This window comes from Berghia stephanieae, chromosome 8 (genome assembly GCF_034508935.2).
Source record: "Berghia stephanieae isolate SIO BIC M18660-M18661 chromosome 8, UCSD_Bste_1.3, whole genome shotgun sequence".
Classification (NCBI taxonomy): Eukaryota; Metazoa; Mollusca; class Gastropoda; order Nudibranchia; family Aeolidiidae; genus Berghia; species Berghia stephanieae.
Window position 1 is genome coordinate 2,625,524 of NC_088367.1, and position 13,116 is coordinate 2,638,639.

Consider the following 13,116-nt stretch of genomic DNA (forward strand, 5'->3'; position numbering starts at 1 on the left):
ATCAAAAGTGAGTAGTTTTCTTAGTGGAGGTGGGAGTCAACAGACTTTGGCATTTTTTTGAGTGTTTTGGCATTTTTTGAGTCTTCCCCTGGCATTTTGTTGAAAAATAATCTGGCAACCCTGTTCCGTTCGGGGAAATTGTACTGCAAGACTAACTGTTTCCGGTCTATCTTTTTTTGCTTTAGTCGCCTATCAAAAGGTAAGAGGGATGATGATATGACTTTTTAAATCGAATAAAATCGTAATATTTAAGCACAATCCACCATTTTCACAGTATCTTAAGGTAGAATGGATTTATAACGAATCATGAAATATTTCGGATGATCCTGATTTAACGACTTTTTGTATTAAGATCGACTGTAAATTGAGTCATTGTTTGCCAATGAAACTTTTGTTTATATCCAATATCTTTCCCAATTTATATCACTTTCAATTCAATAAATCGGACTTTGGTCAGATTATATTCTTGATTAACTTGAGATATAGCTACGTATTTGTATTTATCCATCTAATATTGACATATTAATCTGTATAGTCGTCTGAACTTAACTGTACACACAAATTATGTACCTACTTGGGGGTGCTCTGCTCTGGCCCTGGCTCTCGTGACTCCCGCCGGACAGGCTTTCCCTTGACTTTTTAGTTTAATTTCTTCCAGCAGATTCAATATTGTTTCACGTTTGATCTCGTGAGCTTTATTTTTGTTAGATGTGCAAGTCAAAAGTTCGAGTGTTTTGTGTGTTTTTTTATTGGTGAAAACTTTGGCATAAAAAATTGAATTGATTGTAATTTTATTTTATTATTCACATTTATTATTTGTAATCGATTTCAGCACCAAGATGCTGATGCCTAAGAAGAATAGAGTTGCCATCTATGAATACTTATTCAAAGAGGGTGTTATGGTCGCTGAAAGGGATTCTTTCTTACCCAAGCACCCCAAAGTTGATGTACCAAACCTCCATGTGATCAAGGCACTTCTGGTAAACATTTGCTTGTTGACATTCATTAGATTATGATAATGATAATTAATAGTCTGCTGTTTTCAAACTTATAGCATTTTCACAGCAACTGTCTGGAAATATCAAATAATTTTTACTGAATGACTGAATGTACCTTGAAATACCAAAGGGATTTTGGAAGATTGTTACTAACCAAACCATACGCTGCGACTTTTCTCATTATTAGGGCGTAGATACGGTGTGCTGCGACAATTTCTCTCGTGTGAGCTACATTTCATCTGGCACATCTCTATACCCCTTATTTCTCTTTATTATTGATGATATAAATTAAACTTTTTCTTTAAAACTCAAGCTTTCTTCAATTTCTTGATCGTTGTAAAATGCTGGTTTGGAGTTAGCAGAGAATTGACTGATTCTCTCTGGAAATTGGACTAAAATTTTCTACAGAAATACCTCATTAATTCTGGATGTTTAAAACTTAAAACAAACCTTTCAACAAATCATTTCACTCTTTATTCCTGATTATTTGTCCAACAGAAGTAAGTGAAGCAAATATTTATCAACTTTTCAATTGTGAGTACATTTTAATTGTGCTGGTGGGCAATCTATTGTGTTTATTTTTTATTTTATTTAATGAGACTTCTTATTATGAAATTAATCAGTTTATTACTATTACCTTTGCTTATATTTCAGAGTTTAAAATCCAGAGGTTTTGTGAAAGAACAGTTTGCCTGGCGTCACTTCTATTGGTGCCTTACCAATGAAGGTATCCAGTATTTGAGAGATTTCTTGCACCTTCCTGCTGAAATTGTACCTGCCACCCTCAAGAGACAGACACGGGCTGAGGTGCCCAGAGCTAAACCCAAATCAGGTATGTTATTTCTAACCTTTATGCTTATATTAGGCTAAATCTGTGTCACAGTTCTCCCATTCACCTGTGTGACCGCTAGTTATCGTTTGTGAGCTGCAGGCTAAAACCATGGCTTGGTTAAATTGAGATATCTCTGGTATTTATTTACAGAATTGGATAAATTAAATACCAAAATAAAGGGCATTGAACGCCCTATCATTTGGTACAATTACCGTTTCCCTCCTTAAATTCATTTAAAAGATATTGTAATGGAAAGATAGCTTAATTTTAGTGGGCCAGAAAATCAAGCCGTTTATCATCATTCTTGAAAAAATTCCCTTAAAACATAAATAATCATAAAATTCAATCATTTTCCTTTCCAATGATACCATTTTCAACTTTCAAAACTGCTTCCAGGATACCCTTTGAGCATTCCATAAAATCACACTCATTTCAAAATCTAGCAAAGTAACGCCATTTCAGCTTGGACTGCCGTGGTCAGCGTCAGTCATTGGCTCCTAGCCTTGTGACGTCACAGTGTTTCAGGGGAATCCCCTTTCGTTTTTTCAGTCAGCTGGTGCCCAATTTCAGGCTGATTCCTATAGTAATTTTTTGGGTGTTTTAAGGCATAAAAAATTGAATAACTCTGCTTCTATATAACCTAGAGACAAAATTCAAACGGTTTTATCATCGGAATGGTATACTGCATCATAGTAAACCAGATTTTATACTGTCATTTGAAAACTGAATTTTCATTTAAGTGCCTACATTGTTTAATTACTGTTCCATTAAAAAAAATGTTTAATTCCTATAGGCTTGATTGTCAACACCTGCTTTTTAATACTGTGATATGGGTGCTTTTTTTCTCTATAATGTGTCTACTGAATGTTTTATGTATAGAATGAGGCTTGAAATTGTAGACGTTTCATTCTGAACTTTTTTTCAGTTTTGGTTCTGTATATCTTCTATAATTCTCAGATGGGTTTTTTTCTATTGTTTAATAACTGTCGATGGATCATTGTATTGTTAGTAGGGAGTTTAATAGAAATTCTAAATGTACCTCACACACTTGAAACCAATGTCATATGAAAGAGCTGGCAACACAGATTACAAAACAGTTTGAATTTTGTTTCTATCTTGATTAGAAATGTAGTTACGGCAGTTCAGAGTCTGAAATTTCAGACCGATTTTTACCCCAAAATTACCATTGCAAAGTTGTGACCGAAATCGCGTGATGTTAATAAAAAATGATTAAAACAGTCAATATGGAGTTCTTATTATATATTGTATACCAAAATGTTCGTCTTATCGAGGACAATGCATTTACATTAATAAAGAGGAAGATAAACATTTCAAATTAACACATTATTACATATGTCGCAAATGTTACATAATCAAAACTCGGCTAGATGTAAGAAACAATTTGCTCTATCACTTTTGGATTTATCCACAATATCTCACTGAAACAAATGCAAATAATTACCCTCTTTTAATTAATACATAGAGAATAAAAAAGGGTTTGAGAGTATTTAAATGAAAAGATATAAACATGTTGTGTAATGACATAATGAGTTTATTTTTACCTATGGCAATTTAATTGCATATAAATAAAATGGTAGATTGAAAAAGTTCATATATATTGAAACAGATTCCCTATTGTAATTAGAAGGAAAGTTCTGGCTTTTAATACTTAAAAAAATTCTGCTGTACCACTTTGGGTTTATTGCTATTACATCATTTGAACTGACAATTAATATAATTTTATCCTTCCCCCCCCCCTCTCTCTCTCTCTCTCTCTCTCTCTCTCTCTCTCTCTCTCTCTCTCTCTCTCTCTCTCTCTCTCTCTCTCTCTCTCTCTCTCTCTCTCTCTCTCTCAATGTATGGGGTGTCAAAACTAATAGAACTTCTTACCATAATAATTATTAAGGCTAAGGCCTTTAGAATATGGATACAAATGATAAACATATCTAAACATATGGGAAAGAAACTTGATGACAAAGTAAAATAAAATAAAATTAAAGCAATTGGTATTTTTAAAATATCGATATTATTAATATCGGATTTCACAAAGAGAAGAAATATACAACTTTTAAAGCAAAGACTATTAAAATGCCTATAAATAAAGTTGGAAATTATGTATTCAAAATAAAAACATAGTAAATAATAGTACTGAAGATATTATGGACTAAATTTAACATAATACATAACTAAATTTAAATTATCGATATCGCCCGGCAGCCATGTTGAGAAGATAATGTAAACAAGGCATTTCGGCGCAGAGTTAAAAGGTGTCTGCGCATCGATATAGAGCCCTGAAATTTGGCATGAATAAAGTTTAGATGTTATTCTAAAATCAAGCGTTTAAATTTTAAAAACTTATGCGGTAAATAAAAAAATAAATGCATTTGAAAATTGCCAAATTTTAACTTCATTCTGGAATTATTAATGGATTTTTCCTTAATTGGCACCATTTAAAAGGAAATTGAAAGGCGAAAATAATACCAAAATATCTGCGATATTACTCTTTATAACGAAGTTATGCATCTTTAATTGAACCCCCTAAAACGCGAACGGCAATTTCCAGTCACTACTTTCCTTTGGGCGAGTTGGGTCAAAATTTGACTGCCACTGCTGCGGCTCACTAAACTGCCTATTGTTAGATTTTTCAAATGAAATATTATTTGCAATTTTGTTGGGTTTTTTTTTCCCCGTCAGTCAAATATATAAAAATATTTTTCTTTCGATACATTGAGGCATTTAAAGTATTCGCAGGGAAGAGTGGCGGGGATTGGTACTCTCCCCATTATTTTTCCTCAGAATTTCATTAATTTCGAACTCATAATAGGCTAAATCTGTTTCACAGTTCTCCCATTCACCTGTGTGACCGCTTGTTATCGTTTGTGAGCTGCAGGCTAAAACCATGGCTTGGTTAAATTGAGATATCTCTGGTATTTATTTACAAAATTGGATAAATTAAATACCAAAATAAAGGGCCTTGAACGCTCCATCATTTGGTACAATTACCATTTCCCTCCTTAAATTCATTTAGAAGATATTGTAATGGAAAGATAGCTTAATTTTAGTGGGCCAGAAAATCAAGCCGTTTATCATCATTCATGAACAAATCCCCATAAAACATAAATAATAATAAAATTCAATCATTTTCCTTTCCAATGATACCATTTTCAACTTTCAAAACTGCTTCCAGGATACCCTTTGAGCATTCCATAAAATCACACTCATTTCAAAATCTACCAAAGTAACGCCATTTCAGCTTGGACTGCCGTGGTCAGCGTCAGTCATTGGCTCCTAGCCTTGTGACGTCACAGTGTTTCAGGGGAATCCCCTGTCATTTTTTCAGTCAGCTGGTGCCCAATTTCAGGCTGATTCCTATAGTAATTTTTTGGGTGTTTTAAGGCATAAAAAATTGAATAACTCTGCTTCTATATAACCAAGAGACAAAATTCAAACGGTTTTATCATCGGGATGGTATACTGCATCATAGTAAACCAGATTTTATACTGAATTTTAAACTGAATTTTCATTTAAGTGCCTACTCATAAAGACCTATCTTCACAGAAAATTTTCTTTCTACTCATAAAGACCTATCTTCACAGAAAATTTTCTTTCTACTCATAAAGACCTATCTTCACAGAAAATTTTCTTTCTTTCTCTGTTGCAGATGGCCCACCCAGACAAGGAGGTCCTTCTGATCGCCAGGATTACCGCAGAGGACCAGGTCAGTGGTTTCACCGTATTGTGGGGTCTTCTGTTATTTAATAGGCATTCCTCTTAGGAACAAACATTTTTTGTGACATCTTATTGTTAACACTGTGTTAAAATGCGACGCATACTTTTTACCCTTCTATCTGGCTTGAATGTAGTCAACTTTCTCATTTATGCCAGTCTTGTTTCGCAAACGTTCCTGATCGATTGTGTAGTATATCAGATTGTCGTGCTGGCTGATGATTTTGTGAAGAGAAAAAATATTGCCATTGAAAGGGTATCCTTGCCTTCATTTGATGATGTGTTTCAAGACGGGTCTGATGATTTGATGACTCTTTTATTTCTTCTGAAAATGTCGTGGGGATACCCAGCCACAATTATTCCGTAGTGTGAGGTTGGATTGATTAATGTCTTATTTTTTTCATTTACTTTGTTGGGTATTTAAATAGACAAGCCCATGCACAGAGTAAAATTTAATGTTAGTAGGTACTTTGGTAAAAAATTCAAATTGGATTGAGCTCAATGAAACCTATATCATTTTTAAGTGCTTTTCAACACGATTCTAATGATACCAAAATTGTGAAAATCAGATAAACAGAAAAAAAGTTATGTTAGTTTAAAGGCTGAAAAATGGTCTTCTATTTGCCTTTGTTATTTACTGATGGACTTTGTGACCTGAAAATTGTTGCATTTCCGGTAGTAACCACCATTTGGATTTTTTAAGACACAGTTTTCCCCCGTGCTCAGCAGTATAGGGGCGGGCTTGGGATTTCTCCCATATTTGGTTTTTTATTTTAGGAAATCTAATTGTTTAAATGGTGTCCTAGTCTGTCAATTATTTTAAGCTAAATATTATTTTTTTTTTTTAGAAAGATAAAGCCATTAGTTCTTATTTTATTGTCTTTCTCATTTTGCCGTGTCTCACTGATCCATAAATAAAATTGTTGATAGTTAATTTCCCTCTTTCTTGAAGTAACCTTTTTTTGATATGATGTAATTCAGAGGTTTGCATTATTATTTCTCATCTGTTCAATGATGGTTGTTTCAAGACGGGTCTGATTTTATTGATGACCTCATAATCCCTCTGAGAATGGTTTGAAAGAAGTAATGCGACTCAGAAGTAAAAGTCACTGGTTAATCGCAACAAATTTTCAACCTCAAAAATTTAAGAAATCAATCAACAAAAACTCATTACCATATTTTATCGTGGGTGATATCATAACACATTGAGTGGGCGGGGTTTAATGTTACAGTAGTGTGTCACCACCCTATTAGAGACAAAAGAGGGTGGGACTATGCAGTACGGGTTTGTGAGGTCATTTGTGACCATTAGATAGGAGTAGACCTGTAAATTCTCAGTCAATTAACTGAAACCAGTCAATTTGTCAAATTCAAATATTTAAAAAAAAAAGGAAAGAAAGAATTCACAAATCGTAGTCGAATGACCGTAAAGTAATTAGGAGTGTTCCATAACGCTACGCATAGCTCATGGGAGCCGTTAATATTAACGATGGGTTTATTGCCAAGGCTAAACGGCGCTTTTTAGAATTGGCGTGACTGAACACATCCCAGTGTAATTTCACACAGCCTTCGTTAAATTATTTTTTCACTTTCCAATCTGTCGTGATCCCAACGGTAGCCAATTTTAACTGAGCCGCCGAGCGATAAATTTCACTGTTTCGTCTAAGCCAAAATTGACCACAATTACAAGCCGGGTTTTAAAAATATTTAAAAAAATAAAATGCGAATGCCGGAAGTAACATCTCTAGTTGATGATGGAGACACCTTTAAATCGAAAGTTAAATTAGGATAGATTGCTACAAGCACATTTCGATTGCCTCACATTGTAAACAGACTGGTTGACCGTTTCTTCACTGATTAAGTACCTGATTATAAGGAACAATGGTAAGTAGCCTAATTAATTCCCGTGCAAATCAGGACGTTTTCTGCCATTGTTTTGCTCAGGCCCAAGCGAGCTTGCTGTTTTGTGGCGATTTGCCTTCATTTCGATTCTTTGAATTTTTCCGCTACGCCTGCCGAACTTTCTTCTTGATAATTCACTTCTACTTAATAATTCAGTGTATTGGCCAGAAGTCATATTTATTTAATTTTTTTCTCTGTCATTTACTGATTGAAAATCAAGTTTGCTCATTGCTACATTATTTTAATGTTCTCACAATGGCTGAGCTGTTCGTGGAGCGCAATTCAGACTTGTCGAGCATCGATAAAGTTAAAGATGTGAGTGTGAGGAATAAATTCAATTGGTCATGGCTAGAAGTTAAAGATGATAATGGTGATTATTTTTCTGACTATGTCAAAAAAAATTCCAGAGGCAGGAATATGACTTGGATGAAGTCATCTTTACCTATATGACTATATGAATGACATGCTTATTTAGCATTCCTTCTACATCAAATTATGGCAGTCATACTTCCAGTAAGAATAGAAATAACACCCACTATTTTAATGTATTGTTTTTATCATTCTCCTCTCCAATGATGCCCTTATTTTTTTTTAAATAATTGAATCTTCATTTTGTCGAAGAGTTTCAGTCAATTTTTATAGAGCTCATTTACAGGTCTAATAGGAGGCAAAGGGGCTGGGCAGGGTCTAGACAACAGTAGACAATGACAGTTATAAAGTGAGAGTATGATATCCTTCATTTTGGGATTGACAACTGTGCATTGTGATCAATGGGTTTGGTTAGAGCTCATTGTCTCTCTTCATGACTACTCACTTTGAGTCTTACAAAAGTTGAGAACAAAAGAATGAATGTTAGTCCAATATGAATAAGATGGCTTGCATCAAAGCTACTTTTGCTTGTCAATGTCAATATCTATACAGTGCTACCATATGGTTTTTGTTTCAATGAAATTGCTCAGTCTGTGGTGGACTAATAACAATGTTTTCAACTGGTTTGAGTTTACCATATATGTATGAATTATTGCAACAATGGACAGGAAACTATACTTTGGTTAATCGCAACATTTTCAATGAGCCCAAGATTATCCGGAGTGGACCGTACCTCATTTCATACGGCTGCTATTTGGGTCTTTTTTATTTTGTTTTCTGTATCTTGTGCATGTTACTATGTTTTGTCTGTATGTGAAATTTGTAGGTGCCAATTGTCTTTTTTCACCCGAACCTCAAACAAATGCATGAAGTTTTCTGTGGGGGATACATTTATACTGCCTGGGTGGGGATCCTGACCTCCCATAGCGGGCAGGGAGGTACATACTGTGTCCTCTATCCCCTTATATCTGTTTTCCAACATGCTTTCTGTCTTTGTCTTGGAATGAGATTACTTGGTTTTGTCCTGGCTCTGGGCGGAGTCCTAGCTGGGAGGGAAACAGTCAAATGCATAGTTATTGTTTTGGGAGATGATATTTTTTTCCTTGTAAATCATCTCTCTGTTATGTATTATTATTTTTATTTTGAATGTATAATGTAAGCATTTGAGTGTATTCCTCTTTGTTGGATTTTGTGCTTGTGTCTGGATGAGACTTGTAGGTGATTTCAAACTAAGTACATTGGTGGTATGCTCTTGGAATCTACATCTGATCCCATTTGTTCTCAGTTCCCCTTTGTCTTACTTTTTCTTGGGTGCTTTAATTGTAATTCTAGAACTTTTTACTATCCCATTTTCTTCCTTTTTACTGGCGCTGATATAACCTAAATGTGTTGCAAGCGCCGTAAAACCCTTAAAAACAAACAAAACAAACATTTATACTGCTGTACTCTGAGAAGATAAAACACACATTTGCAATTTTGGCCAGTAAAACTCATCATCCTAATATTGATGGAAGTCTCAGATTTGAGTGTTGAGATGGGGGTTGTTTTAATTGATTGATGTTTGCAGGATGGAAAAACAATTTTAATTTTCTGGAAAAAAATTTCTAGCTCAGCTGTATAGGGTTGGGGTTGAGATTTCTCCCATATTTGGGGTTTTTTAAAAAATATTGTTGATAGTTTATTTCCCTCTCACTTGAAGTAAGCTTTATAATATTAATATAGTTAAGAGATGTTTGCATTCGTTTCTTCCTCATCTGTTCAATGATGGTTGTTTCAAGACGGGTCTGATTTTATTGATGACCTCATAATTCCTCTGAGAATGGTTTGAGAGAAGTAATGCAACTAAATTTTTGTACCTCGTTTATATGGCCGCTGTTTGGATTTCAATTTATATTTTGTTTCTTATTTATATTATAACTGTTTTGTCTGTATGTGACAATCGTCTCGGGTGACAGCTTTACTTTTTATTTAAAAGTTGTTCATTCATTTTTTCCAACTTGACAACTCATTGGGTGTCAGCTTTACCAACAAATGCTCCTGTGTTATTTATTCCAAATACATGAACTGTCTGTGGTACAATTTCCACTCAATATGGCAGAGCTGCCAACCTACTGCAAAAAATGCGGAATTGTACGCATTTTCAGTGATTATACGCTTGTACACATTTCCCCCAAGATTGTACCCATTTTTAGTGTGCAGGGTCACTTCAGTTTTCTTTAGTTGTAATTCATATTATTACTAGCCTATTGAGAAACCTTGGTGACCAAGTGGATATTCATATATTTTTTGACCAATTATGATCTTCATGCTGGGAGGTAGAATTCTGAAAGGATTGGATTATAGTCTTGGGAACATTGTTGCTGCAATTGAGCTTGTGTGGTGTGACTTTATGTAATTATACCTTCCTCTTACTTTCACAATGGTTAGTTTCCATCAATTTCAGAATTGTACCCATTTTTATGAAATCTCCCCCATTTTGAGGTCCCATTGTACACATTCTCATCGATGGGGTTGGCAGCTCTGATATGGTTAGATGTCTTAACCTTATTTCATGGTATATTTGTTCACTGTACTCTCTTTTCTTTTTTCCTTTTTTTTTTCCCTTGCTATTTGTTCCAGCTGCCATCAAAGTTAATGCTCTATGCTTATTTATTCAATAGGTGGTGGTGATAAAAAATCTGAAGTTGGAGCTGGATCATCCAATTTGGAATTTGTAAGTATTGTTTTGCACATTGATTTTCAAAATCCTGAGAAAAAAATATTGAAAAAATTAAATTATTTGCCAATCTGCACTTGGTCATTTTATAAGACATATAGCTACCTCAGAAAGTTGAAAATTTTCAGTTATTTTTTGTAGATCTCATTTGCAGTTGTATGATATGGGACAGAGGTGTGCTTTCAAAAGGTTTTTCTATTCTAAAATGTATGCTGGTTGTTGATATAGATCGACCCATTACGTCCCGTAATCCTTAGAATTTGTCTTGCATCCTGCTACTATAATAATTATGCCACCTTATGATTCAATATGTAACCTATTCATTTTTTGTCTACCAAATTACTGATCGCACACACACACACTTGCAAAAGTTTTGGAACTGGAAAAGTAGTTGTGACGTCATGTCTTTTCTTCCATATTCATGGCAATGGTTTTCACTTTAGAATTTGCAGCCCATCTACACACCTTATCAGTAGTCGTGTGCATATTTGAGCATTTTTTGTTCTTGATTCAGTATTGATCTGAGTCCTGCCTTCATTCATTCTCAGGTTTTTGGGTCGTATGAAAATTATTATTTTGCTGACCTTGTCAAAAGGGCATTCCTTTCATCGTACAATAGGATACCCTTGATCAATATGACCAGGGGAGAAAGTTTTAAAATAGTTGACCAGTCTAAAATCATTACTTGAATAAACCATCAAGGGTCTTGCTGTCTGCCACGATGGCAGTTGTTATTTGACGATGTAACCGACCTGATTAAGGCATTTTGATTTTTGAAATGGTCTTATTGAATTTCACATAAGTATATTTTTTTTTTTTTAAGGAAATCTAGATTTGATATCTGTGGAATATAGTGTTGATAGAACATGTGAATTGGAGATCTAGCTACTACTTCGAAATGTTGTAGAACTGCCAATTTCTGGCATAGGCATCTTTGATTCACTTGTTGAATGAACATAGAGTTGGTGAAATTTGTGCCACTGGCCCTTTTCAGTCTCCATATGGGCAATGCAATATTATCGATGCTATAGAACTGATTAAGAAACCCTTTTTTTTTTTGTAACTTACAGTAAAATTTTGCCACTAATTTAAAGCATAGTTGGGCTTTTTTATTATTATCATTTGTTCATGCAGCTTTATTTGTCAGCTAGACAGGTGCTTTTCTCGTGAGGGGGAGTAGTTGAAGTTAATTAACATTAAGCCATTGAAATTATTGAACATAAGTACCACAACACAGCAGCTCAGTATTATCTCTTTTTTTGTCTTTTTACTATTGTCATCATTAATTTTTTTTTTTTTTTTTTTACATTTGAATCCTAATATTTTTTGTTTTATTCTATTTCAGAGAGGAGGTTTTGGTCGTGGACGGGGTGGTTTTGGTGGTGGGGCATCTTCTGGTGGACAATAAATTATGTACTATTACATATGTGTACAACATGTCTTGATGTTTTTATTGAATGTTGTGTGTTTGTATAGTTTCAGTGTAGTACCAATATGGCAGAGCTGCCAACCTACTGCAAAAAATGCGGAATTGTACGCATTTTCAGTGATTATACGCTTGTACACATTTCCCCCAAGATTGTACCCATTTTTAGTGTGCAGGGTCACTTCAGTTTTCTTTAGTTGTAATTCATATTATTACTAGCCTATTGAGAAACCTTGGTGACCAAGTGGATATTCATATATTTTTTGACCAATTATGATCTTCATGCTGGGAGGTAGAATTCTGAAAGGATTGGATTATAGTCTTTTGACCTTCCATGGTGAGCAGGAGGCCACGTGCTGTGCCTTCTATCCATCTGTTTTCCAACTTGCTTCTGTCTTTGCCTTGGGAGTGATGGGCAGGATCCTGTGCTTTGGGTGGGCTTCCTAGTCTCCCATAGTGGGCAGGGTGTCCCTTACTGTGTCTTCTATCCATCTGTTTTCCAACTTGCTTCTACTGTCTTTGTCTTGGGAGTGATTGACAGGATCCTGTGCTTTGGGTGGGCTTCCTGGTCTCCCATAGTGGGCAGGGTGGCCCTTACTGTGTCTTCTATCCATCTGTTTTCCAACTTGCTTCTACTGTCTTTGTCTTGGGAGTGATTGACAGGATCCTGTGCTTTGGGTGGGCTTCCTGGTCTCCCATAGTGGGCAAGGGTGGCCCTTACCTTGTCTTCTATCCATCTGTTTTCCAACTTGCTTCTACTGTCTTTGTCTTGGAGTGATGGGCAGGATCCTGTGCTTTGGGTGGGCTTCCTGGTCTCCCATAGTGGGCAGGGTGGCCCTTATTGTGTCTTCTATCCCGTTTTAGTTGTTTTTTTTTTTTCAATTTGCTTACTGTATTTATCTTGGGAATGAGATTACTTCGTTTTCTCCTGACAATGACACTGGGAGGGAATTGATGGTGTGCTCATGGAATCTACATCATTTCATGTTTGAACCAATCCCCTTTGTCTTACCTTTTCTTGGGTGCTTTAATTGTAATTATTCTTTCTACTATCCCATTTTCTTCCCGTTTACTTGTGCTGATATGACCTTAATGTGTTGCAAGCACCGTAAAACTCTTAAACACAAATCAAAACATGTCTATTATT

At 35.1% G+C, this 13,116-nt stretch overlaps 1 protein-coding gene across 1 annotated transcript; it reads left to right on the forward strand.

The window, feature by feature from the left end:
* The first annotated feature begins 804 nt into the window (after positions 1-804).
* Positions 805-11,978, forward strand: LOC144978013 (small ribosomal subunit protein eS10-like). The gene is made up of 5 exons (XM_078923440.1): positions 805-980; positions 1,653-1,830; positions 5,492-5,548; positions 10,488-10,540; positions 11,889-11,978. Exons 1-5 carry the CDS (start codon positions 840-842, stop codon positions 11,949-11,951), a joined length of 492 nt encoding a protein of 163 aa, XP_078779566.1. The 5' UTR covers positions 805-839; the 3' UTR covers positions 11,952-11,978.
* The last annotated feature ends 1,138 nt before the right edge of the window (positions 11,979-13,116 follow it).